Below are 26,055 nucleotides of genomic sequence, written 5' to 3' on the forward strand. Positions count from 1 at the left end.
GATAACTGATGACAATGAGAAGCCTGCAGTGTTTGGAGACATTACATCTAATTCCTCTTTGGGAACAACAACTCAAGCTTTCTGAGCTACCAGGAATCAGGAATAGGCTTGAACAAGCTGACTAGCGCGGGTTTACTACCTAGAGTCCAGTTGGAAGACTGATTCAATGTTGGATACTGGGGCTCATTAAAAAGATAAATCTATTCCAGATAATATACTGGATGGCGAGAGATGCATGTTTCCAAAGTTCTGACATGTCCTATCCCTTCCTTCCCACTGCACACAAACTACTCCAGACCAGATATGAACAATCCAAAGAAGGGCTGTGTGGTAGGCAATGTTCCCTAACCTGTGCATATGCGCATCACACTGCAATCTTCCATGTACCACACATCACAAACCATGCTACTCAGACCTTTGACTCTGCCCCCCCCCAACCAGCTCCAGTTACTGCCTCCCATTGGCTGATTGTTTGAGAGCTGAGAGCCAATAAGGTTCTGGCCAAGGCTCCCAGCAGCAGGCAGGGCACACCTCCACCAATGGGGAAGAAGTAACCAAAGCTGAGTGGTGTGCCACGGAGCCCAAGCCTGTGTCTGGCTCTGGAGCCCATGCGACGGGGCACAACACCACTCTGTCACTCATGCAGGGCAATGCCCCATGCCACCTGGCTCTGGTTACTGCCTTCCCATTGGCTGTGGGAACTTGGAGCTTATCTGACTGTGGCCAGCCTTGCGCCAGCCTCCCCCCGCCGGCCCACAGGTCAGGTCACACCTCTACCAATGGGGAAGCAGTTACCAGAGCTGGGTGGTGTAATGGTTGAGTCCCTTCCCTGCTGGCATGATGGAGGAGCAGCCTGCCAAATTCGAATGGCGTTGCGACCCGATGCACAGGTTCCAGCTTCTCCCAGTCTCTGCCTCCTCTCTGTTCCCCCATGGATGCAGGCTCCATCACATGAGGCTCTGTGGAGTTTGTAAACCGCTCAGTACAACTAAAATTTAGAGGACACATTGGTAATAGGACAGTAGTTAGCACAGGACTAGCCAGCTGTGCTTAGATGCTGTTCATCTAGGCTAGTTGTGGCTTTGTAGGAACTGCTCTCGCACAAGGGGGTTTTCACTAAACCTTAAGGAGGAGGAGATAGAGCTGTGAATCTTTATTCTACTCAGGAAGCTAAAAGAATGTCAGGCTGTGCAGTTTAGTAGCAGCATAATGAGTACAGCTTTGAGGATAACATTCAACTAGCTAAGTGTCACCACACTTACCTCATAATTGTATTTGTGCTTCAGGTTCCAGCGACAAATGGGACACTGACCAGAAGGGTTCGGAGGAGTTGGGGTTTTGACATCTTCTATAATTTTGCCCTCAATCTGGGAAACAAGTCAGAGGATACACTGATCAGATGAAGAGCCCAGAGTTCATGCCTATGTAGACTTATCGCTCAAGTTCCAACAGCTTACTCAGCCCTGTATAAACATAAGAGAGTCCCTGTACTAAAGCTGTTTATAGTCAGGTACATACAGAACAAGCATTTCAGATGTACACAGGAGCTGGCACAAGTCCAAAGAGTCATTAGGGCCTGGTAAGTCTTGATCAGTGGATTTGTGTTGAGTAGTGGAGAGCTCGATTAATTTGAATCCCTCCTATTTTGCAGATGTTTCATATTACTTTGTAGGTAAAAATCTAGAGAATTCAGACTGAGCTCTCTGCTTCTGCGAGTGCAAGGTAGTGTGTGATGGGGACAAATACTTAGAGTTCTCTGTTGGAGTTTGGTCTGGTGTCACACAGTGAGGTACTAGCTGTTGGGAATATTTCATGCCACAGCCTGTGTTTTGGACCCATGCCCTTCTTGCCCGGTGAAGTACAGTTAAACCACTGTGGGCAGAATCTCTCAGTACACCCAACTTTTATTAAGGAAGCTGTTGTACAGGTGGCTGTCTCTCAAAAATCATTGCTTGATATTAACAATCTAGCCAAACATAGGCCAGCATCTAGTATTCTGTTCTTTGTCAGTCTGGGTGTAGACCTGGTGACATTAAACACTGCACTGGCTGCTTTGATAAATGATTCCATCCTGGTAATAGATAAAGATGCATCATCCATGTTGATATTATTATATCTATCAGCTGCTTTTGATATTGCTGACCACAAGGTGTTGTTGACTTGTCTGTGAACCCTAGAAAAAGAGCCACATGCCCTTCAGTAGCTTCAGTCTCATCTCTTGGAGAAATTTCAGAATGTATTTTTTGGCTCCTCTACACCTGATTACTCTTATGTGGGTTTCTATGTGGTCACACCATGTGTTCATTGTGTGTACTGGGCCTGCAGAAGGGCTAATAAGGAGGCATATGAGTTTATGTTTTCACGGGCTCATGAGACCCAGCACATTCTCATCCATACATGGTAAATACCTTTCTCAATGTTTGATAAAGATTGGAATACAGATAAGGGCTAGCTGTCTGAGGCGGAATCCAGAAGAGACTGAAGTGATGTTGGTAGGATGGGTGGTGCAATCAGAAGATATGAGGAGGACTATGTCTGCCCCTTAATTGATGCTGTGTGCCCACCATTTGTTGAGAGTTTTCATTCTGTGGATATTGATGATCTCCAGTTGCTGTTAAGAAATTATGTAGCAGAAATTCTCTCTTTCCCCCCCACCATCTACCTCTCGCCAGGAGTTTGTGACCATTTCTTTCAAATAAGGATCTTGCTACTGTGATCTACGCTATTACCACCTCAAGTCTAGTTTATTGAGAAGTGCTCTGGATGGAGCTTGCAGATTTCAGTAATCCACTTACATGAAAGTCCCTTGTTTTTGAATGGAGATACTATTAGTAGGGGGTTCTCCCTGAGGGGCTTCCAACGTTGGAATTAGTTTCTCCATTTGGGCTGAAATAGCATCAATCTTTTGACCTTCTGGGCATGGTGCTAGTTCATCTTTTTCTCCAGATTTTTGCAGAAAGGCATGCTGAGTGCTGGTGCATATGGACTTGAGGGTAAGAAAGACAGAGACTGTCATCCATCCCCCAATTCCATGGCTGCTGATCGGTTTTACTCTTGTTGGTACAAATATGTTAAAAATACAATCAATTTCATATCAAGGACACAGAGACCTGGATAGACTGTTTATGTTATATAATGAAACAAATCTAAAAACTCTGACCCAGTAAGGTGCTCAGATTTCAGTCAATACATGATATCTAATGTAGAAATGACCAGAAAAAACCCCAAACTTTTTAGGGAACACACTTTTTGGTAAGTGCTGTCTTGCCAAACTTGTCTATACATCAATAGCAAGCAAAGAAAGGACAGTTGTAGGCCACCTTTGATTTCATCCAGTCACTCCTACTTATACCTGCTGGTAATATAACAAATTGCTCTCCTTTTTGGTGTTTGCCTTCATCCTGATCTAGAAAACGGACATGATCTCAAGTCCACTGAGGGCCCCAATGCTTAGGGATGAGCTGGAAGGATTTTGGCCTGCTAAGACCGCATAAGCCTGTGTTCTTGTTCTAAGAAAAGGGTGTAATGAACTTGAAACCAAAGGAAAACCCCTGTCTGGGGTTCAAAGGACTGCTCACCTGCCAGAGTCCATTTTGGAGTTAGAATGATTTCTGGTAAGCTTATTAGTATGCATGTAGGTTCTTCGATGGTTTTTAATGTTTTTGCTGTATTGCTTTTACCTTAAGAATAAAATGTGCTTGCTTAGAAAGAGCTGTGTAGTATATTAACTGTGGTAATTACACTGTTAACCACCTCTGAAGAGAATGCAAAAAAAGCCTGTCTTCTGTTGGGGATATCAGAGTTTAAACTGTTCAGCCTGGAAATACCCCAGTCAGAAGGGAGAGAGATGAATGCCTCCACTGAAAAGACGAGGCTGGGGAACCCGAAGCCAAGAGTGCTACATGTGCTGAGTTGCGATAACATTGGAAGTCCCCCCCAGCCAGGACTTCCAATATTATCAGTCGCATTGCTGGACCATAATATGGGAGCATTTACAGCTACATGTGATTCTGACCATCAGAGCTTAGGATCTCATGCTGCTTTCATCCATGCGAGAGAGGAAGACCCAGAACTTTAACAACCCAACTACTCACCTGGGTTGCCTGAATTCATAATACACGGTTACATTTGCATTGCATTCGAGCCACAGAACATTTACTAAGAGTGAACTGCATTAAGCAGAAAAAAATCATGTACTGTATGTCCCACCTCCAGACAAAATAAGCCAATGTGACCAAAAAACCTCCCAACAACTTCATCCCTGAAGTTTCTAAAGAAAATGTATTTCTCTCCATGCAAGAAAAACAAACAAACAAACCCAAACTATGTGGCTTTAGAAGTAGTGTGTATTGTGACTTGGAAAAAAGTAATAACTTACAACGGTTGTACTTCCTTCCGTAACTTCCACAACTGTAGAAATAAAAGATGGAAAACCAGGTCAGACATGTTCAAGCTGGAACTAGTGACTTTCTTTTAGTCAATAAACTGAAATTATGTACAAACAAAACATGTGGTGGACAGAAGTCTGCGATGCAAGAGAAGAGTGTGATTCCCCAACAAAGCAAACCCGAGGTACGAAGACTGTCAAAAGTAATGCTTTACTGGTGGGCAGTTGGAGGCAGAGCAGAGGGCAGGCCTTTCAAACTGGGGACCTCTCATTGCTTAATTTTTACTGTTTTGAGTATATTTCCCTATCATCTGTGGCTAATTCTGATCAAGGAAGTCAAGAGACCCTCTTAAGTAAAAGCAATCTGAAAATGTCAAGCATTTAGGCTGCCTCCAGAGTTTTTAGTTCCTCCATGGTTAAAGTCTGTGTAGAGAGGAAAGAAACTTCCTTGCCCTTCTGGCTGTGACAATCTTCAGACAGAGAACAAATACCTTTGCTTTGAATCTGTGAAACTAAAAGTGCAGAACTGGGATTTTGGAAGGTCTCCCATTCATAGCGATAGGAAATTAAACCTGAACCCTAATTACTGCAACTTTAATGACAACACAATTATTTCTATTTGTTTTAGATGTCGCATCTCATTGCAGTAACTCAGTGGTGGACAATTATCAGTGGAGCGTATCTGCACCCCACCCTTTTGAAGAAGGGAAGCACTATCCCCATCACACATCTAGGGAACCAATGAAGTGAGCTGTGGCTCACGAAAGCTCATGCTCAAATAAATTGGTTAGTCTCTAAGGTGCCACAAGTACTCCTTTTCTTTTTGCGAATACAGACTAACACGGCTGTTCCTCTGAAACAAGGCAGACAATGTGACTTCTCCAAAGCCACGCAGAAAGCCTATGTCTAAGCAAGCACCTAGCTCGGGTCTCTAGAATCCCTATCGCTAGCCCCACCCCTCGCTGCTCACTCGCTCGCTCCCAAGCCGACCTTTGCCAAGCAACTCGGAGGGGAACAGCCCCCTACAGGTGCCAAATCGGGCTAGCCGGTGTGGCCGATGGGCACCTCCCGGTCTGGGCCCAGACGCGCTGCCAGCAGCAGCAGCAGCGGTAGATTTCACCCTGTCAGCCAGGAGCCTGCAGCCCTTCCCCGCCCGTTGCCCCCCGCGCGAGACCCGCACCCCTCGCTCCGACCAGGGCCGGCAACGGAGCGCTGGTTCCCCCCGGCTCGCGTCTCCCGGCGGCAACAGTAGCAGCGCGGCGCCCCCAGCCGCCCCCCGGACTCACCCTGCCGGAGCGCGCGGGCCGGAGGCCGGGCCCAGCCGCCCCCCAGCCCCAGGAGACCGGAGACCAGCCGGCTCCAGACACCGCGCAGCAAGCCGGGGGCCGCCATCTTGGGAATCGGACCCGACACCCCCACCTCCCGCCGCCGCGCGCCACTTCCGCTTCCGGGGCGCTCGGGCCCGCAGGCGGGAAGAGGGCGGGGAGCAGCCTGCGATGCCGCCATCTTGGAGCGAGGCCCAGGCGGAGGGACGCTCCCCAACCGCCACTGAAGGGACGGGCCCAGAGCCGCGGCTCTCATTTGGGAAGCTTAGAGTCAGGGGCGCATCCCGGCTGTGGGGGCCGCAGCACCATCAGCCCTCTCTGGGGCCAGCAGAGACCTCGGTCCACCCCTACCGCGGGGCCCTGCCAGGAAGAGCTGGGTCTCCAGCTCCATACACCCGCTCCGCTCCGCGCTAGGGCTGCCCGCCCTTGGAAGTCGCTGTAGGGGGACGCTGGGGCTCAGGATCAGCCTGCCTGGCCTGGGTTTTATAGCTCGGAGGTGGAGCCCTCAGCTGGCAGAGGGAGGCCTGGCTGCAGTTAGATCAATTGTAAAGTTCTCTGGGGGCTTGGACCCCCCTCTTGGATCCCCTCTTCGCACAGTTGAGACCTGGTGGTTGATTGGGGGTCTTAGGGAACCATGTAACAAATAATAATAATTAATAGAGCCTTTTCTTCATACCTATCTCTGCATTTTTTCATCAGCCCCCTGGCAGAGAGGCATAGAAATGTAGGACTGGCAGGGATCTCAGTAGGTCATCTAGTCCAGTCTCCTATACTCAGGGCAGGACTAAGTAAACCAAGACAATCCCTGACAGGTGTTTAACCTCTTCTTAAAAATCGTCAATGATGCAGATGCCACAACCTCCCCAAACAATTTGTTCCAATGCTTACCTATACTGACAGTTAAGTTTTTCCTAATGTCCACCCTAAACCTCCCTTGCTGCGATTTATGCCCATTACTTAATTCTTCACCCTTCTCCTTGTAATGACTTTTTATGTACTTGAAAACTCTTATGTCCCCCCTTAGCCTTCTTGTCTCAGGGCCAAACAAACCCAATTTTTTCAATATTTCCTCATAGGTCAGGGTGGACTTACTCTCTCCAGTGTGTCCATATCTTTTCTGATATATGGCCACCAGAACTGGACACAGTACTCCAGCTGAGGCCTTATCAGCACAGAGTAGAATGGAAGAATTACTTCTCATGTTTTGCTTACAACCCTGCTGCTAATACAGGAGTTCAGTACAGAATTATGTTTGCTTTTTTTGCAACAGTGTTACACTGTTGACTCATTTTTATCTTGTGATCCGCTATAATCCCTAGATCTCTTTCATTAATACTCCTTCCTAGGCAGTCATTTCTCATGGCATCTTACTGTTCCCTCTCCCACTGCCTCAGGGAGGAGGCGGAAGGAGAGTGGTAAGGGTCTGACTGATATTTATGGATATGATTTTGTCACATTTTATTCGGAAAAATGCATGGAACAGTCATGGTAAAAATGTACAAAATCAAGATGTGGTCATGTGGGGGCCGAGTCCAAGCCCCGCGGTGGGAGGGCTAAAGCTGGAGCCGACGAAGTCGCAACCATCTGTTAAACTCATGGAGTCTGCAACCTCCATGACCAAATTGTATCCTTACTGATGATACAGGAGATATAACATGGATCATGGGGACTTTATGATAAACATTTCTAGGCCTTTACTACCTTAGATCAACCCTTACTAGGCTGATCAACGCCTTTCATTTTCAGTATTTGTGATGCCTTTTCAGGAGTAGTTTTCTTAAGGATTGATGGCTAAGGGGTACTACATCTCTTGGGGAGCAATAAGTTCACTTACAGGCTTTCCCACAAACGTAACTGGCTTTCTTACGGCTGTTTCAGCAGCATGAAAATTCACTGGGAGCAATGTCCTCTTAAAACTGAAAGGACGAGCAAACACTACTTAAAAAATCCAGCCATTCAGTTGAATTGAGGGTCAGGAATCCAAAAGCACATGCAGGATACCCTGTTGATGTTTCTAGCTAAACTGCAACTCTGTGTTCTTATTACTGCCTCTCCACACCTAATTGTTACACTTACTTGTTACACCTTATCTTAAATTGGATTATAAACTTTTTGGGGCAGGAGAACCATATCTTATATTACTTTATACAGTGCCTAGCACAACAGGGCACTGATCTTGATTAGGGTGTTTGGGTGGTACCAGAACACTAATAATCATCCTGTTGGCCTTTGGAACAGGAGAGCAGACCAGGAACTGAATGCAAGGCTCTCCCATGGTGATGCAGAACACTAGCTAAGGGCTAGTCTACACTAGAAGTGCTCTGTGCTGACAGGAGAGAGCTCTCCCACTGACACCGGTGCTTAGGTTGGTGTAACTTACATCGCTCAGGGAGGTGGCTTATTCACACCCCTGTGTGACATAAGTGGTATTCTGTATAAGTCCTGAAGGATCTTTCCAGAGAACAAGAAACTAAGGCAGTGATTGCATCCAGGTCTCTTGTGTTATATACAAAATGGACCAGAGAGAACGCCAGTCACAGAAGAGTCCTGCCACACTACTTCCCGTACCGCTGATAAACTTTCCCAGTATACCTCAAGATACCAGGCATATGCTCCATGGCCACACCACAGCAGTTAACCATCTGAAGTCGCGGAAAAGCTTCCTAGGTGTAACGGAACCGTGTAAAAAAAATCAGTGATGGCTGCATGACTGGAAATGTGGCACAGCTTGAAATACTTCACAAGGATGTCAGAATGCACATTGACATTGCTGAATGCCTTCCCATGGGCACAGAAAAAGATTAGTCAACCTGGAGACGTTTAAATTACTTCCAAACAAGAGCTGGTAGGTCAAAAGTCAATATGCGGAAGTGGGGCTATTCCAACAGTCCAGACACACGTGGCTGCAGTGAAACACAAACCATGGAACATCTGCTGGTCTGCCAGCTCCTGGAGGAACCATGCACCATGGAATATCTTGCCAGTGCTACAGATTGGGCATGCGTGCCCAACACTGGAAAAAAACCCTATGATTATGATGGAAGGACATGAGAAGAAGAACAATATACCTCTCCCCTGGGAGGTCTCTTCCAAGTATTCCCCTTGCATCCCACCTTTTTAATATGATTCTTAGAGCCCTTGTTAATTAGCATAAGGCTTTTAAATTGTTCCCTCTTGCTTTGTTATGCAATATGGCCATCTCTAGAAGCAGGATGGTCTTTAACTTCTCTAAGCTTATACCTAACAGCTAGAAGAGACATTGCTGATTTCCTGTCCAGGGATATTTTCAGCAGTATTGGACACAGTGATGCCCCACTTTTGTGGGGGTTTTCTTACTTTTTTCTTTATAAAGTGAGCTTCATGCTGGTGAAAGGAGGTTAGCTGCAGGAAGCTGATAGGTTATTGAATAAACTCTCAATTCAGTATATTCAACTTTCCTTCTCCTAGCTGGCTTGCCACAGGTGGCAGAGAAGGCAGACTGTGTTTCAAATGGGAGGGAGACCAACAGTTGGAAGTACAACATTGGTTCACAAATAATGAAGACAAGGAGGCAAATGAGGCTTTCCAGGAGCTTCACAGTATCTTTTGACCTGGGGTAGGGATGTTAGTGCAGCACTAGAGAGAAGTCCTACAGAATGAGGCTAATATGGTGATGCAGATACAGTGCTTAATTTGTTCTCCTTGACCTTCCACCCAACTCCATTTTTCCAGAGAAATTTAACTGGCACATAATTTAATGCAGGAAAGAAGATTATCTGTCTTCATAGCAAAGAGAAACCTTTGGGCAGTCTGACTGGTTTTTTTTTGTTTACTTTTTATGATCAGAGAGCATTTTTGACAATAACTGTTAACAGTGTAGATCATACAGTCCCAAGGATACAAACAAAGTGCCTGCCAATTTGGGTAGAAGCCCATCCTATCTCTCTGAGTTTGGAAATTTGTCATATTTCTGATTTCTCACAGTTAATTTTGAATTTGGAGCAGTGACCATATTTGTTTCTCTCATCAAGCCCTGGTACTCAGGGGAAAAGAAAAATAATTGTTGGATAGTGTCTATGTGTCACAAAAGGAGAAATGAAAGAGGTTCTCCCAACAGACTTCTCTTAAAGCCAACAGCCATATAGTCTTGGGCTGTGACCTTGTCAGCACTAAGTAGAATCAGGTGTGATCAGTACTTGGATGGGAGACTTCCAAGGAAAATCGAGGATGTTGCAAGTGATGCTGGTAATTCAGTAGGGGATGTTCTTTCTTTCTTTCCCTTCTTTCTTTCAACTGAACAATTATACTGTTGTGTGTTTGGTTGGGTAGGGCAGAGGCAGAGAGGTGGCATTTTTTGTATGAGACATAAAACCAAGTTTCTGACTGTTTGTAATCATTAAAGATTTCATCACACTTTCTCAAGGAAAGGGTGTTTCTCTTCGTATTGTACTTTGTAGTGAAAATATTATATTTTGCAGAAGTAAAATATTAAGTGAGGCTTTGTGTTCCCTTTTTTTATTGGCTTCTATTCCATTTTTTGTCCTGAGGTATTTAATCTATTGTTTTTTTATGTTGATTGTACTGTATTACTGCTTTCTGCTTCCAGTAATAGAGAAGCTGTTCTGGTCCCCTGGACTGCCAGTCCTAATGGATGGCATGTGTCTCCCCTGCAGCAATATCTCCATGTAAATGGCAGGACCTATTCCTAGGAAGGTTGAAGCAGTCCCAACTAACCCTGATCAAAGAATCATAGAAGTTAAGATTGAAAATCTTATAAGGCCATCTAGTTCCCACACACAACCCTGGCCAGTGCAGGTTTGTTCCCTATGGGACATTTTCTGTTACTTTCCATAAGAGGTCACTGCAGGTCAGTATTCAGAGTTTGTATCCAGAAAGCTCCTGCGAAAGTCAGGAAACCTTCAGAACTCAGCAACAAGTTGGTTGCAAAATACTACTGTCAAGAATTACAAGTGGTATTGTAGCTGTGTTGGTCCCATGCTATTAGGTCAGAACCCAAAGAAGAGCTCTGTGTAAGCTTGTCTCTAGGACCAAGAGAAGTTGGTCCGATAAAAAGTATTAACTCACCCATCTTGTGTCGCCACTGTCAAGAATGACAGGTTTCAGAGTAGCAGCCATGTTAGTCTGTATTCGCAAAAAGAAAAGGAGTACTTGTGGCACCTTAGAGACTAACCAGTTTATTTGAGCATAAGCTCAATGAAATCAATGCAAGTTAGAAACCCAAATACCTTTGTGGCTCTGGCCCTTAGTAACTATCAGTTATTTACTGTTCATCAGAAGTGCAGCTCACCAAATAGCCCAACCATCCAGAACCTGAGTTCAGAAGACCTTCTGAGAATTGAACAGTAACCCTGATCTGTTAGGGCCCATGGGTTACTGAAGAAGCTCATCTCACCTATATCTCATCACTCATAACTCATCTCACTTCAGGTTTAGTTAGCTGGATGCATCTTCGTAGGTGAGGCTAGTCCACTCCATAAACTGACAACCTCCCTAAATGTCCAGATTTGTGCACAACTATCAAGTAACTTGCCTTCTATGAAATGGAGCTGAGGAGAAGGTTTCTGAGACAGAAATAAGGACGTTGTGGGAGAAAGGAAAGGCAAAGGAAGGGAGAAAGACAAGGAAGGAGATACTGGGACGAGAGTAGGGCAAAGGGAGAAGAAGGCGGCACCGTGATAGGAAACTGTCACTCCCCACTCACTTGAAAACAACTTGTTTATACTTCCAAAGTTTCTTGCTTTTCCCAGGGGATATGGTTATTTTTCAAACTAAAACAACAAAGTAATAATTTAATTACATTTCCTTCCAAGATTTCAGGCTAAGTGTAAACAAGTAAAATCCAGAGGGGAAATAAATCCAACAACTTTTTTCAATAGGACTTTAGCCTCATAGGTTTTTTTCTTACTATCCTGGCTGCTACTGTCCATAACCTTGCTATCTGTGGCACTGTTGTCACCAGCTGAAATTCCTCAGATAAATATTTCTCAGGTGGATTTTTTTAAAATTGCTCTGTATCCATCATGGCTTTTGACATTTTGGGACGTCTGCGTATGGACAAGTGGATGTGACAGTTACAGTTGAACCACTTACACTGAAAATCTTGTGTTTTGCCAAGTTAAAATCTATGGCTTGTCTACAAAGGGACACTCATGAAAATTAATCCAAATTAACATTTTAAGTGGATTAGTTAAACCATATTAAATCAATGTGTGGACATTATTATTCAGAATTAAAGTGGCCTTTGGTTAGTTTAATTCACTTTGGAGGTGAATTAAGATAAACAGAATTAAGGGCAGTTTAATTCTGAATGATGATTTTTACATACAGGTTTAATGCGGTTTAGCTAATATACTTCAAATTCACATCTTTAGTTAATTCATATTAATTTTCCTGAATGTCCCTATGTAGACAAGCCCTGGCTGCATGGGAGGATCACAGAGAACGGAAACTCGGCAACCAACTAAGGAACTCCCAAGCAGGATCTTTAATATCACCAGAGTTGATGAAGTTTCGCCTTTCCCCAACCTAGGTGAAGAAGGAATTTTAACAAACTAACAATGAAGAAAGTTGTTAAAAAAGAGTTTATAAAGGCCCGCTCTAGAACAGCAGTTGCTGTACTGTAGTATGTTCAGCTTTGTTCAATGTTATCAAAGCATAAGCATCATTCATTTTCAATGAAATACAAAGAAAGATTACTTGAGATATAAAATGATGCCTGTGGTATGTGACCTTGTGATTTAAGACATTTCCATGTCCCTTGCCCTTTTCACCATGAGCTGTCTTTGACTCTCTAAAAATGCCATGATAAAGCGCCCTTGCTGATGATATTTCAGGGACGTTCTGAACAAAATTGGGGCTGTGTTGTGATGAATGTCCAGCTGTACTTCAGCAATGGGTGAATATTTGGGATGAGCTCGGGAAATAAGCAGGAATCCCTCTGCCCTCCACATGTACTCATACATCAATGAATTTCTTTTTCCGGATGGATAGAGTCCAATGGTTGTTTTTTATTGTGGAGAGCCTGGGAGGTCTAATACCAATAGTCTCCCTTAATGCGCTTATGCTATTGACTGGAGTGGATAGACTGTAGCTGCTGCTGCTTCTCTCCGGTTATGACTAAAATATCTCGGGGCAATGTGAGCAAAGCCAATGATTAGGGCCCTACCAAATTCACGGCCACGAAAAACTCATCACGGACCATGAAATCTGGTCTCCTCCGTTAAACTTGGTCTTTTGTGAACTTTTACTCTATACAGTACAGATTTCATGAGGGAGACCAGCATTTCTCAAACTGGGTTCCCGGCCCAAAAGCGGGTTGCGGGGGAGTCGCATGATTGTTGTGGGGGGGGGGCATGGTATTGCAAACTTTTACTTCTGCACTGCCTTCAGAGTTGCGTAGTCGGAGAGCGGCAGCTGCTGGCCAGGCACCCAGCTCTGAAGGCAGCACCCTACCAGCAGCAGCGCAGAAGTAAGTGTGGCAATACTATACCATGCCATCCTTACTTCTGCACTGCTGCTGGAGTTTTGGACATAAAATTTTAATAGGATTTAAATCTGAAATTTCACGGTGTTGTAACTGTAGAGTTCCTGACCCAAAAGGCTATTATGGGGGAATGACAACGTTATTGTAGGGGTGTCACGGTATTGCCACCCTTACTTCTGTGCTGCTGCTGGTGGTGCTGCCTTCAAAGCTGGGCGCCCAGCCAGCAGTTGCTGCTTTCCAGCCGCCCAGCTCTGAAGCATAGGCGCCAACTCTGTGGGTGCTCTGGGGATGGAGCACCCATAGGGAAAAATTAGTGTATGCTTTGCACCCACTGGCAGCCAAGCGCCTCCCCCCTCACCTCCACCTCCTCTCCTGAGTGCGCCGTGTCCCTGCTCCTCCGCCTACCTCCCAGCGCTTGCCACTGCCAAACAACTGTAGCAAGCTCCGGGATGGAGGGGGGGAGGAGCAGGAACATGGCGCGCTCAGGGGAGGAGGCAGGGAAGAGATGGGGGTGAGGATTTGGGGAAGGAGTCGGAATGGGGGCAGGGAGGGTGCGGAGTTGGGGCGGGGACTTTGGGGAAGGGGTTGGAATGGGGGTGGAAGGGGGTGAGGCGGGGTGGAGTCAGGGTGGGACCGGAGGCAGAGGGGAGGTGAGCAGCGAGCACCTAAGTAAGGGTGGCAATACCACGATGCCCCTACAATAACCTTCTAACCCCCACACAATACCCTTTTGGGTCAGGACCTCTACAGTTACAGCACCATGAAATTTCAGATTTAAATATCTGAAATCATGAAATTTATGATTTTTAAAGTCCTATGACCAAAATGGACCGTGAATTTGGTAGGGCCTTACCAATGATCCCCTAACCTTCCTTTTAGTGGACTCCTTTACCACTGCAGAAACTGCTTCACTGAGTATTTAATTTGGAGATCTCTAGGCTTCATATTCCCATCGTCTGAGCGCGAGAGGATCCACAGCCCCATGCTCTGAGTAGAAAAAGTTCCATCGCCCTCTACCTCTGAGCAGCAAGACACCACACACTGCACTAGTGCCGAGGTTTGCACTCCATTCTCTGAGCACAGCACAGGATCTGCAGCCCAGTGCCAGGACGCAGACTTCCAGACTCTAAGTGCAGCAGGATCTGCATAACTAGGCATAGAGTCAGAACTGAAATCCTTTGCAAGAGTGAGTGCCAGCTGGACTCATACATTGTGAGTACATCTGAAAGACAAACTACAGAGAGTCCTATTCTCCCTCCATTTAGTTGCACTTCTTTGGAATGGAGGAAACCCATATCATGCTCTGATATTGGAGCATCATGGGGTATGTTGGAGAAACCTCCTGCAAGGTTTTCCTCTGATGGCTGCTCCAGCCAGATGGCTTCAATCTACTGACCAATTCTCTGTGCTTTGTGTGAGGTCTGTATGCAACTTAAATGGAGTCTGTTCTCAGCTAGTCTTGCCTTTTCCTTAGGTCTTGTCCCAGTAGCAGAGCCAGATTTTGTAACTAAGGCAAAACAGGAGGAGAGTGAGTCATTGGCCATTTTTCAATTGAAAAATATGCTTGAAAAGACACCATACATATACCTAAAGGGTGCCAGAGTTCGGGGGGGGGGGGAAGCCACTCCCACGGGCCCCCAATTGGTTTCAGCACTGCTTCCTTGCCCCCTCCCCCACCAAACACACTGACCCTTTGCCTGCTCTTCACTCCTTTTTAGGCACGTTGAAACATTATGCTGGTACCGTATAACAAATATCTCAACTGTGTCCCAAAGCCCTTCACTTCTGGAGAGCTCAGCCATCAAAGCTGCAACTCTGTTTCTCTGAGCAGTGCACACTTAGGATCAATCACCTCATGGAACTTGTAACTACCAGGAGGCTGTTCCTTTTTGCTCCTGTGTTTTCCTGATGGTTAGAAGTCTAAGACCATGACACTATCGGTGCCACCTGGGCTTGATGCCATCACGCACCAAGCTGAGTCCTGAGATAAGTCTGGAATGGACAAAGTATGTTTATCTGAACCTAGAAATCCATTTGCAGATCCTGAGAGAACAGGATTTCTTTCCAGCTTTTTGGTAATTCCCTGTACTGCTCAATTCAGAATGATCTGTGAGAAAGGCTCTTCTGTGTTTTGGTAAATTTCTGGTAATAGATGGAATCTCAAACACCTGTGAAAGTTGGAAAAAAAATAACCATTTTTTTTTTATCCTAGGAAGGTTGGGTGGTTGGGCTGGTATTTTGGGCAAAGATTCAGGTTGGTTGGATTGGAATTCAGGTTGTTAGGCTACTCAGATCAGTTTACGCCATCCCTAATGTATGTGCTTTCTGTTTCGCAGACTCTTGCATTCCAATTTTCCGCTGAACATTCCCTAAGAGAATACCCAGAAGGGGACTTATTCTTTCATTACGTAAGGGCCTGTGGTAGGTGTGGAAGCTGCGGTGAAATGTGGCACCTCTTAGCCTCCTTGCCAGTCAGGTGAAAACACTACATGCCATTTTATTTCTTAAGGCTTTTAGGTGTGTCTCCCAGGCAGGTGGATTCATTCTCTGCGGGGGAGTCACAAGAAAAGGATTGGGGTGTATTTGGCACACCTGGGGAGGAGGGATCATTGGTGGCTTTATGACACTTCTCTACTGATACTGGGGACTACACTGGCCTCTGACAAAATTTAGAGCAGCCTCATGTCCTTTGAGGGGCCACTCCACTGGCCAGGACCATTAGAGTGCATTGCATTTTCGTTTGGCCCTCTCTCCCACTGTCCTATCTCTCACCTCTCCCTGGGAATAGCTGTGAGGTTCTATGGGGACTAGAACCCCCGTTGCTGGCCATGGCCTCTATGCCACTACTCAGCAGCCACAATAGGGCCACATGCATTATCACATACACCCTGCGCAAATAAACACCACAGGAAGTACCACCTTGGAAGGCTGGACTGACAGCTTCCCTTGTGGCCTCTGATTGATTCAGGTGCCCTATGTAAGCCCACAAGCACTTCCGAGAAGCGTCAGTGCAGTGCTGCTAGTCATAGTGATAGAACTGCCTCTTGGCTTGCTCTCGGACTCCTGACCCCAGCTCTGAGTCCTGGTTCCTGACTTCAGCTCTGACTTTTGGCGTTGTTCCTGGCCTCCGACCACCCCTGTTATGACCACTAGGCAGGACTGCTGAAGCCCTGTTGGTGACAGTAGGATGAAGTATGTATGTTCATGCGTGTGTGGGGGAAGTTTACAAGAGTTTCCGGATAGTGCCTTGTGCATGAGACATCAAGATAGGACTGCACTATCATCATTATTTATATAGAGACACAGTTGTACATAGTGCTCTGCAGGTATACACGGCAAGTCAGGTACTCTACCCTAGGGAGCTCTGGGGTATAATCTTACTGAGTGAATCAGAAAGGAGGATGAGGCTGGTAGGAAAGGAGAAAGCTGATACTCGGCAGAGATGAAAGCGAGATACTGAGGACCAGAGAGTTTAATTGGGTTTTCCTAAAACACACAGTTCTTTTAAATTTGTCCAGACTGTAATGGCCTCTTTTTAAGAGTCTGGCAAGATAACAAAATTTTAAATCTCTTTGGGACGGGAAGAAGAAGCAGAATGATATTCCGAGCAGTACTCGAACTCTGTGTCTCTGGGACAGAGGAGATGCAGTGGAGAGGGAATAAGACTCTTTTGAAGAATCACAAGCACAAGTCAGCACTAAATCAGCTCAGCTGCACCCCTCGCCCCCACATCATATTCTTTAGTTGCCATTGGGGAGAACTCAACTCATCTCCAGACAAGATTTTTACTTGAGTTCATATTTATTTCCTTTTTTACAGATGTGCTGTCCAGTGATGGATGGGGCATGTTAACCTTCTGCTCCTCACACTCGGTCCATAGCTGGCTGGGACCTCAGTCCCTGCACCACTGTGCAGTAGCTCCTGAGCTCAGTGGACCCACAACTCTGCTCTGGAATTGTAAACCACACTGTTGGGAGGGAATGTTGTGGAAAGTCTCAGCTGGAAGGTGTTTTACTGAGGAGAGGAGGTTGATGCTTGTGGTTTATTCTTAAGTGGATATTCAGCCTCATGACAAACCATAGCACAATAAGCCATTTCCATCTGATGGCTGTTTGGCAGCCCATATGTGAAATGATTTGGGTACCAAGAGATGGGGCCTCTGACGCCCTGGGGAAGCTGGTGCTGTTCCTTTTGTGTCCAGAGAGGCTTTCATTTTCTAGGGCAGTGAATTCAACAGCCTGCAGTTCAGCAAATGATTTACAAATACAAAACAAATGGTGGTGTTTGGCATTCTGTAATGGCACTTTTTTTCACTTGCAATGCAGGAGCTTTTAATGCTAGCATGCTGAAATTAACAAAATTTAGGTTAGTCAGGACCAGGAAGGTCTTTTGAGGAAGCTCAGAGGGATCTAACCAAGCTAGGTGAATGGGCAACCCAATGGCAAATAATGTTCAATGTTGGTGAATGTAAAGCGGTGCCCACTGGAGGGAAAAACTTAAACTACTTATACATCTTACAAAGTCCTAAATTAACTGTATAAATGCATGAAAGGGACCAGAGCATCACTGCAGACATCTCAAGGAAAACCATTGCTCAGTATAACACAGCCATGGTCAAAAACACAAACAAGATGTTTGAAGGCATGAGGAATGGGATGGAGAATAAAACAGAAAGTAATATAATGCCATCATATAAATCAATGGTGCAGTCTCTTCTGGAATAGTGTGTGACGTTCTGGTCATTTCTCTCAGAAAAGATACTGCACAGTTAGAGAAGGGCCATGATCATGATCACGGAAAAACTCTCACATGATGAGAGATTGAAAAGACCGGGATTCTTTGAAAAGTGATGAGGAGACGATGAATGGTCCAGAGAAGGGAAATTGGAAGCTTCTGTTCTCCTTGCTTTGTAACACAAGAACAAGGGGACATTCAATGACATTAAAAAGTGACAAATTCAGAGCTGATAAAAGGAAATCCTTTTTCACACAATGTGTGATTAGATTGTGGAACTCATTGGCACAGGAATTTGTTGAGATCGAGAACTTAGCAAGGTTCAGAAAGGGATTGGACATGTATATGGCTGACCAATATTTAGAGTTATAATAGTTACTGTTAATAAAAATGTTGGAAGGGATGTTAAACTTGATGCTTTAGGGTGTAAACCTTATCTCTTTTAGAGATTAGGATGAGATGTAGTGTGTTGGGTAGATTATCCCATATCTGCCTAATTGTAGGGTTCTTACATCTTCCTCTGAAGTGCCTGGTGCTGGCTAGTGTCAGAGATAGGACAATCGGCTAGAGGGACCGCAGGTCTGAACCAGTGTGGCAATTCCTATGTTCCACAACTGATAATTATGTCTAGGGAAGACATAACATGGAGTAGGAGGTGATGCAAGTCAGGACTAAGGTGCACTGGAACGCTTGTGTTGTGGAACCCACGACTGCAATAGCAGGGGATGTCATAAATCAGGACTGAAGTGCATTAGCAGAGCTGAATTTGGGCTCATGACTAGAACAGCACGGAGGGGCTGCAGGTCAGGAATGAGGGGCATGGGCAGAGCCGGGGGGGGGCCAAGGCTAGGATAGCGGGGGGGCTGCAGGTTAGGGGTGAGGGGCACTGGCAGAGCTGTGTGTGGGGAGCCCAGGGCTGGGATAGCAGGGGGGCTGCAGGTCAGGGGTGAGGGGCATGGGCAGAGCTGTGGGGGGGGAGGACTAGGATAACGGGGGGCTCTAAGTCCGAGTGAGGAGTGTCCGTAGAGTTGTGCAGGGAGTGTGGCGCCCAGGATTTGAAATAGCAGGGGATGCTGCAGGCTAGTGTTGAGGTGATTTTTTTATCTTTCTTTTTTAGATGCAGGGATTTGAAAATCTTTTGTGTATTCTGAAGTTTTCCTTTCAGGATTCGAAATCTGTGAGCAGCAGATGATCCTGACGACAGTGGAGAGGAATACTTGGGAAAGTTTACTTAAAGGAGGACAGGTTAGAAAAACAACCTCTCTCTTCACTGCTTGAATCAGTCAGCATGACGCTGACGACGACACAGCTGGAGGGGAATGCAGCAGGCTCCTTGGTCCTGAGGCAAAGCAGCCCACACAGTCAGTTAATGTTAGGAGACGTGGATGCAAGTCAGACGATCAAGTGTCCATAAGCATCTAATCAAAGCAATCCTTTTGGTTCCCAGCTCTGCCAAGGGAATAAAGGGGGTGGGGAAAGTGCCTGCGGAGTTTGAAAGAGGTGCTGCAGGACTGGGCTTGTCTCCAGGATTGTCTCCAGGGTACTCTTGAGTGTCCCTCTCTGGGACCGTGTTATTGAGCCGTTAAGTGATGAAAAACTCTTGGTCAGGAAGGCGCTCTCTCTCTCTGCAAGCGTCTCCAGCACCAAGGGGCACTGATAGCTGGGCTCAGTGCAGTCAAGGGGCAGCGAATATTCTGGGCGGGGGGGGGAAGTGGCTGAGAAGCTGTGGAAGCCTGTGTCCAGGGGGCCTGGGAGATCAGTCAACTGGCTCTTGGCTGGTAGCCCAAGCCAGGTGGCTGATGTTTGTGCTGGAGGCGGGAGGAGGGCATTACTCCAAATATTTTTACACATATTCACACTGGCTTTGTTGGTGCCCTTTTTGTGTTCCTTTTGGGGGAAATCCAGTCCTGGCCAACACAACGTGTATGTAACACTTAAATCCCACTCACTCCCTCGCCTCAACACATTTGTGGATGCCATGATGTTCTGGCACAAGCAAACAGTTGTGGGTGTCAAAGCACCATTCTTGACTAGCTCATGGCTTGATGGGTACCTATACGGACAGGGGGACCTGAACTTCTTCAGAGCTTTAACACCATAACATCCTCTCCCTTTTGCCCCACTCTATGTCATCCTGAGGAATGCCACCTGGGAGAGCTTTCCTACTGGTGATGTCCCTTGGACCTCCCACTCACGGTTTGCTTTAGTTTGCAGGGGAGAGGAGACATATGTTCCTTTCCCAGAGCTCAGCCCGTCATCCAAACCAGTGGGAGCCTCTTAGGACTAACAGGAGCTAGTGGAAATCAGATGTGATCTGGTAGGAGCTTTACTGAGCTGGACTTAATTTGAAGTCACCTGCCCCTTGCCAAGACGGTCAGAACTACACTGAGCTGGTATAATCCATGCTGAGCTGGTCCTGGAGGAAAGTTACTTCCTCACTGAACTGGTAGGAGCCATTCAGGAGGATTTGCTTTGCCCCGGACAAACCATGCTGGGCTGGTATCCTCTGAGAGTTGTTCACAAATTACACCATCCAAGCAAGACCTTTTCTAAAGGGCCAACACTGGAGCCTATAGTTTTTCCATAATAAGTGGCAGACTTCATGCCGCTGAACCTAAGGCCCGGCTGGGACTTTCTCTGCTTATAGGCTCTGTCTGAATCTTTTGTGCGTTCAGCTCCACAGCTTGGATGGTGGGTTCATGTGCTCACCAGAGTAGTTCCAGGAAACTCTGCTTCTTGGTCTTAACGCTCAGAGACAGTCATTCTCCTCTCCACCTTCTGGCCCCTCTCATGAAGGTTTGTAGAGGGGTGGGTCTGACCATAAAGTTGCTCAACTGGAGCACAGGAAGCACAGTAACCTAGAGGCTGCAGCCAAACCACAGAATCCAGTAGGGCTCAGCCTGCCAGCCATCACCTGGACATTAAATGGATTGCACATGGATTTCCTGATTGCAGACACTGGAAACCCCAGACTTCAGGGGAGATGGAAATACACCTCGTAAGAGGAAGAGTTTGTGTCCTGAAAACAGTCAGTGGAGGATGTGAAGGAGACAGGCAGGTAGATTTAATTGCTAGCATGGGATTGGCTAGAGAAGGGCTATTTGGAGAGGAGATGATGGCATTAGCTGATATTTGGGACCCTTTGGTAACACTGCAATAGATATAATAATAAATAATAAATTAATAATGTTTGCATGTTCTTGTGTGTCATAGCACCCACAAACGTAGTGTGGGGTGTGAGAGTATATCACAGATGCAGCCATGCAATTATGCGTGTGAGCATGTCCTGCTGTGTATAGTTGTGTGCAAGTCTGTGAATACAGCTCACACATTCTCCCTAGCTACCTTGCTCCTTCTCTGTTAGGCTTGTAACCTCCTGATGATTGTGTAAAGTTTCTCAGGACACTTCCAGGCTGTTACAGCATCGTGCTCCCAGGGGTTAGGACACTAGCCTGGGATTCAGGAAATCCCAGTTCAGTTCTCTGCTCTGCCACAGGCTTCCTGAGTGACCTTGAACAAGACAATTAGTTTTTCTGACCCAGAGCCTCAAAGATATTGAGGCATCTGATGTCTACTGATTTCCATGAAAGTTAGGCGCCTGAATACTTTTGAGGGTCTGGGAGTCAGTGCTGATCTGTAAAATGGGAATAACAGCATGGCCCCACTTCACAGGGGATGTTGTGAGGAGAAATACATTTAAAATTGGGAGGTGCTCAGATACCACAGTGATGGGGGGCATAGAAAACTCTAGATGATAGGTAGATCCAGTATAGTGCAACCCAACTCCCTTCAACATTTCCGGCCTTCAATCCATTGTACTATTCTTCTGAGTAGGTTTGGCACTAGTACTTGAGAAGGGCAGGGGATGGAGGTGGGTGGAGGGAGAGCTGTAGTAAGTAATTAAATTAGCCACTCACCATAACATTTGCGTTGTTTTAAATATCCTTCCCTATGTTACTAATGACATGTGAGATCATGCACATGGAAAGAAAGTTTAAAATCTCAACAACTGTAGAGTATTGAGTCTGTTTGTTTACTTTTTGCTTCTCATCCAGCTTGGACAGGGAAACCGTCTTGATCAGCTGTTCCCGTTCTTGGTTCTCTGGCACTTCAATGCCATCAAACTGGGGCTCCAGAAGAAGCAGACCTTGTTCCTCGTCCTAGTGGAAATTCCAGTGGACCCTGTTAGAACCCTCAGCTGGTCTCTCTATGTGATGCACTCATGTTTCCCTTTACACTGAAATCCCATTCATAGTGCAAACTGCGGTGCTATAAACCAGCACTGATTGCATGTCCCAGTCCAGTGGAAATTGCATGCTATAAACCAGCATGGACTGCATGTCACACAATCCAGTCTATTCTGTAAATATGGTAGAACCTAGACCAGACATGGGAATGGATGGAAAAATATCTGGGATTGGGGGAATAGAAGACATAGCCTGGAGAATATACACAGTTGTTCAGAGTCCTGTTTCCACTTTGACCAATTTGCATCACTCAGTCAGTGCATACTATCTGGAATCTGACTGCAAGTGGCCTCTAGAGATTTCCCCTGGTGGAAGGAATCTCTCAGCTGGCATAAAGCTGGCAGAGATGTCTCCTGCACCGGCTGCCCCCATCACCCTGGTCTAGGGACATCTCATAGGCAAGGAGAGAACATGGCAAAGTTCTGTTTTGTTACACTGATTCTCCACTGGTGCAAGATCCTATAACGATCATACATCAGTGGCATGAGCCTGGACTGGCATAAACCAGCCCATAGGATCAGGGAGTTGAAACTGGCTCCCAGATGCCCTCAGCCTTCCTCTGTGCTTATATACATGGGAGACTCTTTAAAAATATCTGTATTTTTCAGCTTCAAACAGTGCAATTCTCTTGGATATAATGTAAGGGGACCTCATCCCCATCAGGGTGAAGATGCTGTGGGATCATGTCCAGTAGAATTTGACCAGCCCCATTCTGGATTCCTTAATTTCCCCTCCCACAGATTGGAGAGTCACTTCCTGACTGAGTTTCTGGCTGCCTGCCTGAGACCTGCAAATAGGGGATCTGCCCAATCAGTCTTGGGGGCTATCTATCTATCTATCTATCTATCTATCTATCTAAAGTGACTCCCTCTTTCTCTTCCCTGTGGCTTGGAGAATGAAAATTCAGCCTGTCTGGGGCTGGTTTAAAGTAGCACGAGATTCAATTATGGCAAATCCCCCTCTGCCTTGACGTGTACACACACACACACACACACACTGTGCTCACCCAGCCCACCCCCCGCAGCTACGTATGGTTCGTTATGGGAGAGACAGCATTTGCCTGATGGCCTGCAACCTTTCATTGGCTCTGGAGTGCAGGAGGGTGGAGGCAAGGTTCTCACAGGGTAAGAGGAGGGTTTATTGGCAGGGCGGTGAGGGGAAGTCATTGGATCACTCTGAGCTCTTTCATCCACTCAAGTCTTCTTTGCTTAGCAGGATTCAGTGTTTTGGGGGGCTGCGGCAGAGAAATAGCCCATTCCCAGATGCCACCTTTGTTCGCTGTCCAAGCAACCTCTTCACAGCTCTCTAGTGACTTCTTTTGCAACCAGAGTGAAGAGGGCAGCAGGGCCCTGACCCTGCCAGCAATAAAGCCGGTAGCACTGTGCTGCCCTGGCACCTCCAGGGAGCCCCGCACCACTTCTACCTGAATTGCTGGAAAGAACAAGCTACATTGAAAGCCCAAAGGCCAAGAATACATGAAATCTGTGGATAGGGCACGTGCCACAGGGGTGCTCTGTTCCTGAGGCCAGTGTGGAGGACACTATGGCCCATTCCTCATGAGGCAGAATGTGGCAGTAGGTGTTGCTGTGCCAGAAGGTTCTTGACTAGGCTTCCAGGCCTCTAACAAGAGACTCTGCTCCTTTTAGAGGAGATCTGGGGTATGTCTCCACAGCAAGCCTCAGCCCATGGCAGCCAGGCTCAGAGCCTGTTGTCTACAGACTTGAGTTCACGGGGCTTGCCCTACGGCACTCAGAAGTGCTGTGCAGACCTTGGGGCTCGGGCTGGCTCTTGGGCTCTGAAGCTGGGCAAGGGGGGGCTTCAGACCCTAAGCGCCAGTCCGAGCCCGACCATCTACACAGCTATTTTTAGCACCATATTGTGAGCCGGAGTCTGTAGACCCAGGCTCTGAGGCTCAGTGCCGTGGGCTGTGGCAGGCTGTGGAGACGTACCCTTCGAAAGAGCTTCCCGCCCCAAAGGCTGAAGTGTAGAGGGATGGGCCTGGCTTTAAAGGAGCACATGAAGCTTTAAAGGAGAAAGCACTGAACTGGCTCCACGTGGCAACTGTGTTTTGGAACAGGGCTCACCGGATACTGTGCCCGAGAAGAATCCATTAGACTTAAATGTACTTAAAATCCGTGTGCAAAATGCTCGGGCAGGAAATGGGGTTCACGGCTTCAGCATATGAAGGCACTGTAACTAGGGTCAATATTTGCTGTTACTCAGCTTTCCCGTGATTCACCCATGGCTTTGTGGCCCAGATGAAGCAAGATCTGTCAGGCAGATGTGTGCACAAAGCGAAACTACAATCTCATCTTTCACTGCGCACTGCTCATGCTCCATAGACAGCACTTGGCTCTTCAGTTAAAGGGCTTCTGTCCTCAACCTACTGCGGCTCAGTCCCTGTCTCCTGGTGGGAGAGCTCTGCTCACTTCTCCATTCTCCCCTCCCCTCTCACCTTAAAGCTTCTCAGAGCCACTGGGAGGTGAGGCCCCATTGAATAGCTGCTACTTGGGGAAACACATCCCTGGAAGCCAGTACAGAAGGGCTGGAATTAGTCAGAGACATGGGGTTGCTCAGTGCTAATGGCCACTCTTCTCAGCAGGACATTTATGAGGCCTTGGCTTGTGTGGCCGCCTCCACTTACGAGTGAAAATCAAAACCAGATTGGTGTCCCCCTCCTAGCAGCAACAGCCTGGTGCGTTCCATAAATCCTGCTCTCCTGCCCCTCTCCTGGGAACTCCATCCAGTAAATGGATTCATTATATGCAGATGATTTTCTCTTCCTTCTGCACTGGTTAAACAAAGAGCCTATTAGACACAACATGGAAACTCTCACACTCTCTCTCTCGCACTCACACACCCAGGGAGAACATGAAAACACCCCCAGACATTGAAAGCTCTTTCACACTCTCCCATCCACTCCTGCCCACCATCAGAAAACACACACCTCCCTCTTGTTTGCTGGCCTGCATGCACCCAACAGACATGCAGACCCCTTCGCACACAAACACGTGACTGTCTATAGTCACCAGTCTAAACCAAGCAGTGCTGGAGCCCCCGACCCCTACAGGGTGCAGTATCATCCAGAGAGCAGCGCAGGTGAGAGCCCCTATTCCTGTGGGTGTGCTGAGTGGGTCAGTGTCCTTTTGCCTACATGCCTGCTGTGCTCCGTAACATCATTTAGTGCCAATGCGTTGTGCCTCTGGTATTGGGTAGGAGCCAGGTCTGTGACTAATCGTGTGTGTGACAATATAACCACAGGAGTGGGCCAGCGGCCGAAGGACTGGTGTTTTACTGCCAGAGTTCTTGCCACAGCTCTTCTTCCAGATCCAGCAGAACTAGGGAGTGAGAAAAGGCAGAGGGCTTGGGATGCAGGGACTGGTGAGAGCCCTGAGTGCTCATCTCTGCTACCCAGCGCCATTCCAGTAGGAGGTAATGCTGCATGAGGAAAGGGCTGGAAAGCACCACTCCTCTAACAGAAGAGCTCTGCGGCTTTGGTTAACCAGGAATCCAGATCAGCTCCCGCAGCCATGCACCTGGATCCCTGCCTTACGGGTGTGGGGTTTGGCCATGTCAGATCCACTGAAGCTCACCTGGAAGGGGTGTGAGTCGTGAGGCACTCACAGCAGTGACTGTCCCACTAAAGCCAGAAGCCTCAGAGGGAAGGCAAAGACATGACACGGGGGTCCAGTCTGGTGGGAGATGGGAATTCAGCTGGATCTATCAGCTCTGCTCTCCTAAGTCTCCCCCAAAGCTCCTGTGACAGTGTGGAGGAGGCAAGGGAGCCTTAGCAAGGAAATCAGCAGGGCTTTCACAGGAAGGACAGACAGGTTCCTAGGGGACAGACAGGCCAGAGAAATAGCCAAGGAAGCAAGACTG

The 26,055-nt window shown here is 46.9% G+C and overlaps 1 protein-coding gene across 1 annotated transcript in view; it reads right to left on the reverse strand.

The window, feature by feature from the left end:
- MRPS18A (mitochondrial ribosomal protein S18A) overlaps positions 1-5,908 on the reverse strand; it is a 30,335-nt gene extending 24,427 nt beyond the window's left edge. The window contains exons 1-3 of the mRNA XM_048843546.2: positions 5,674-5,908; positions 4,379-4,410; positions 1,263-1,367 (exon numbers count right to left, since the gene is read on the reverse strand). Of these exons, the coding sequence (XP_048699503.1) occupies positions 1,263-1,367; positions 4,379-4,410; positions 5,674-5,893 (357 nt within the window). The 5' untranslated portion in view covers positions 5,894-5,908. The remainder of the gene's footprint in view (positions 1-1,262; positions 1,368-4,378; positions 4,411-5,673) is intronic.
- Positions 5,909-26,055: the final 20,147 nt, after the last annotated feature.

The sequence above is a fragment of the Caretta caretta genome, chromosome 3 (genome assembly GCF_965140235.1).
Source record: "Caretta caretta isolate rCarCar2 chromosome 3, rCarCar1.hap1, whole genome shotgun sequence".
In the NCBI taxonomy this organism is placed as follows: Eukaryota; Metazoa; Chordata; order Testudines; family Cheloniidae; genus Caretta; species Caretta caretta.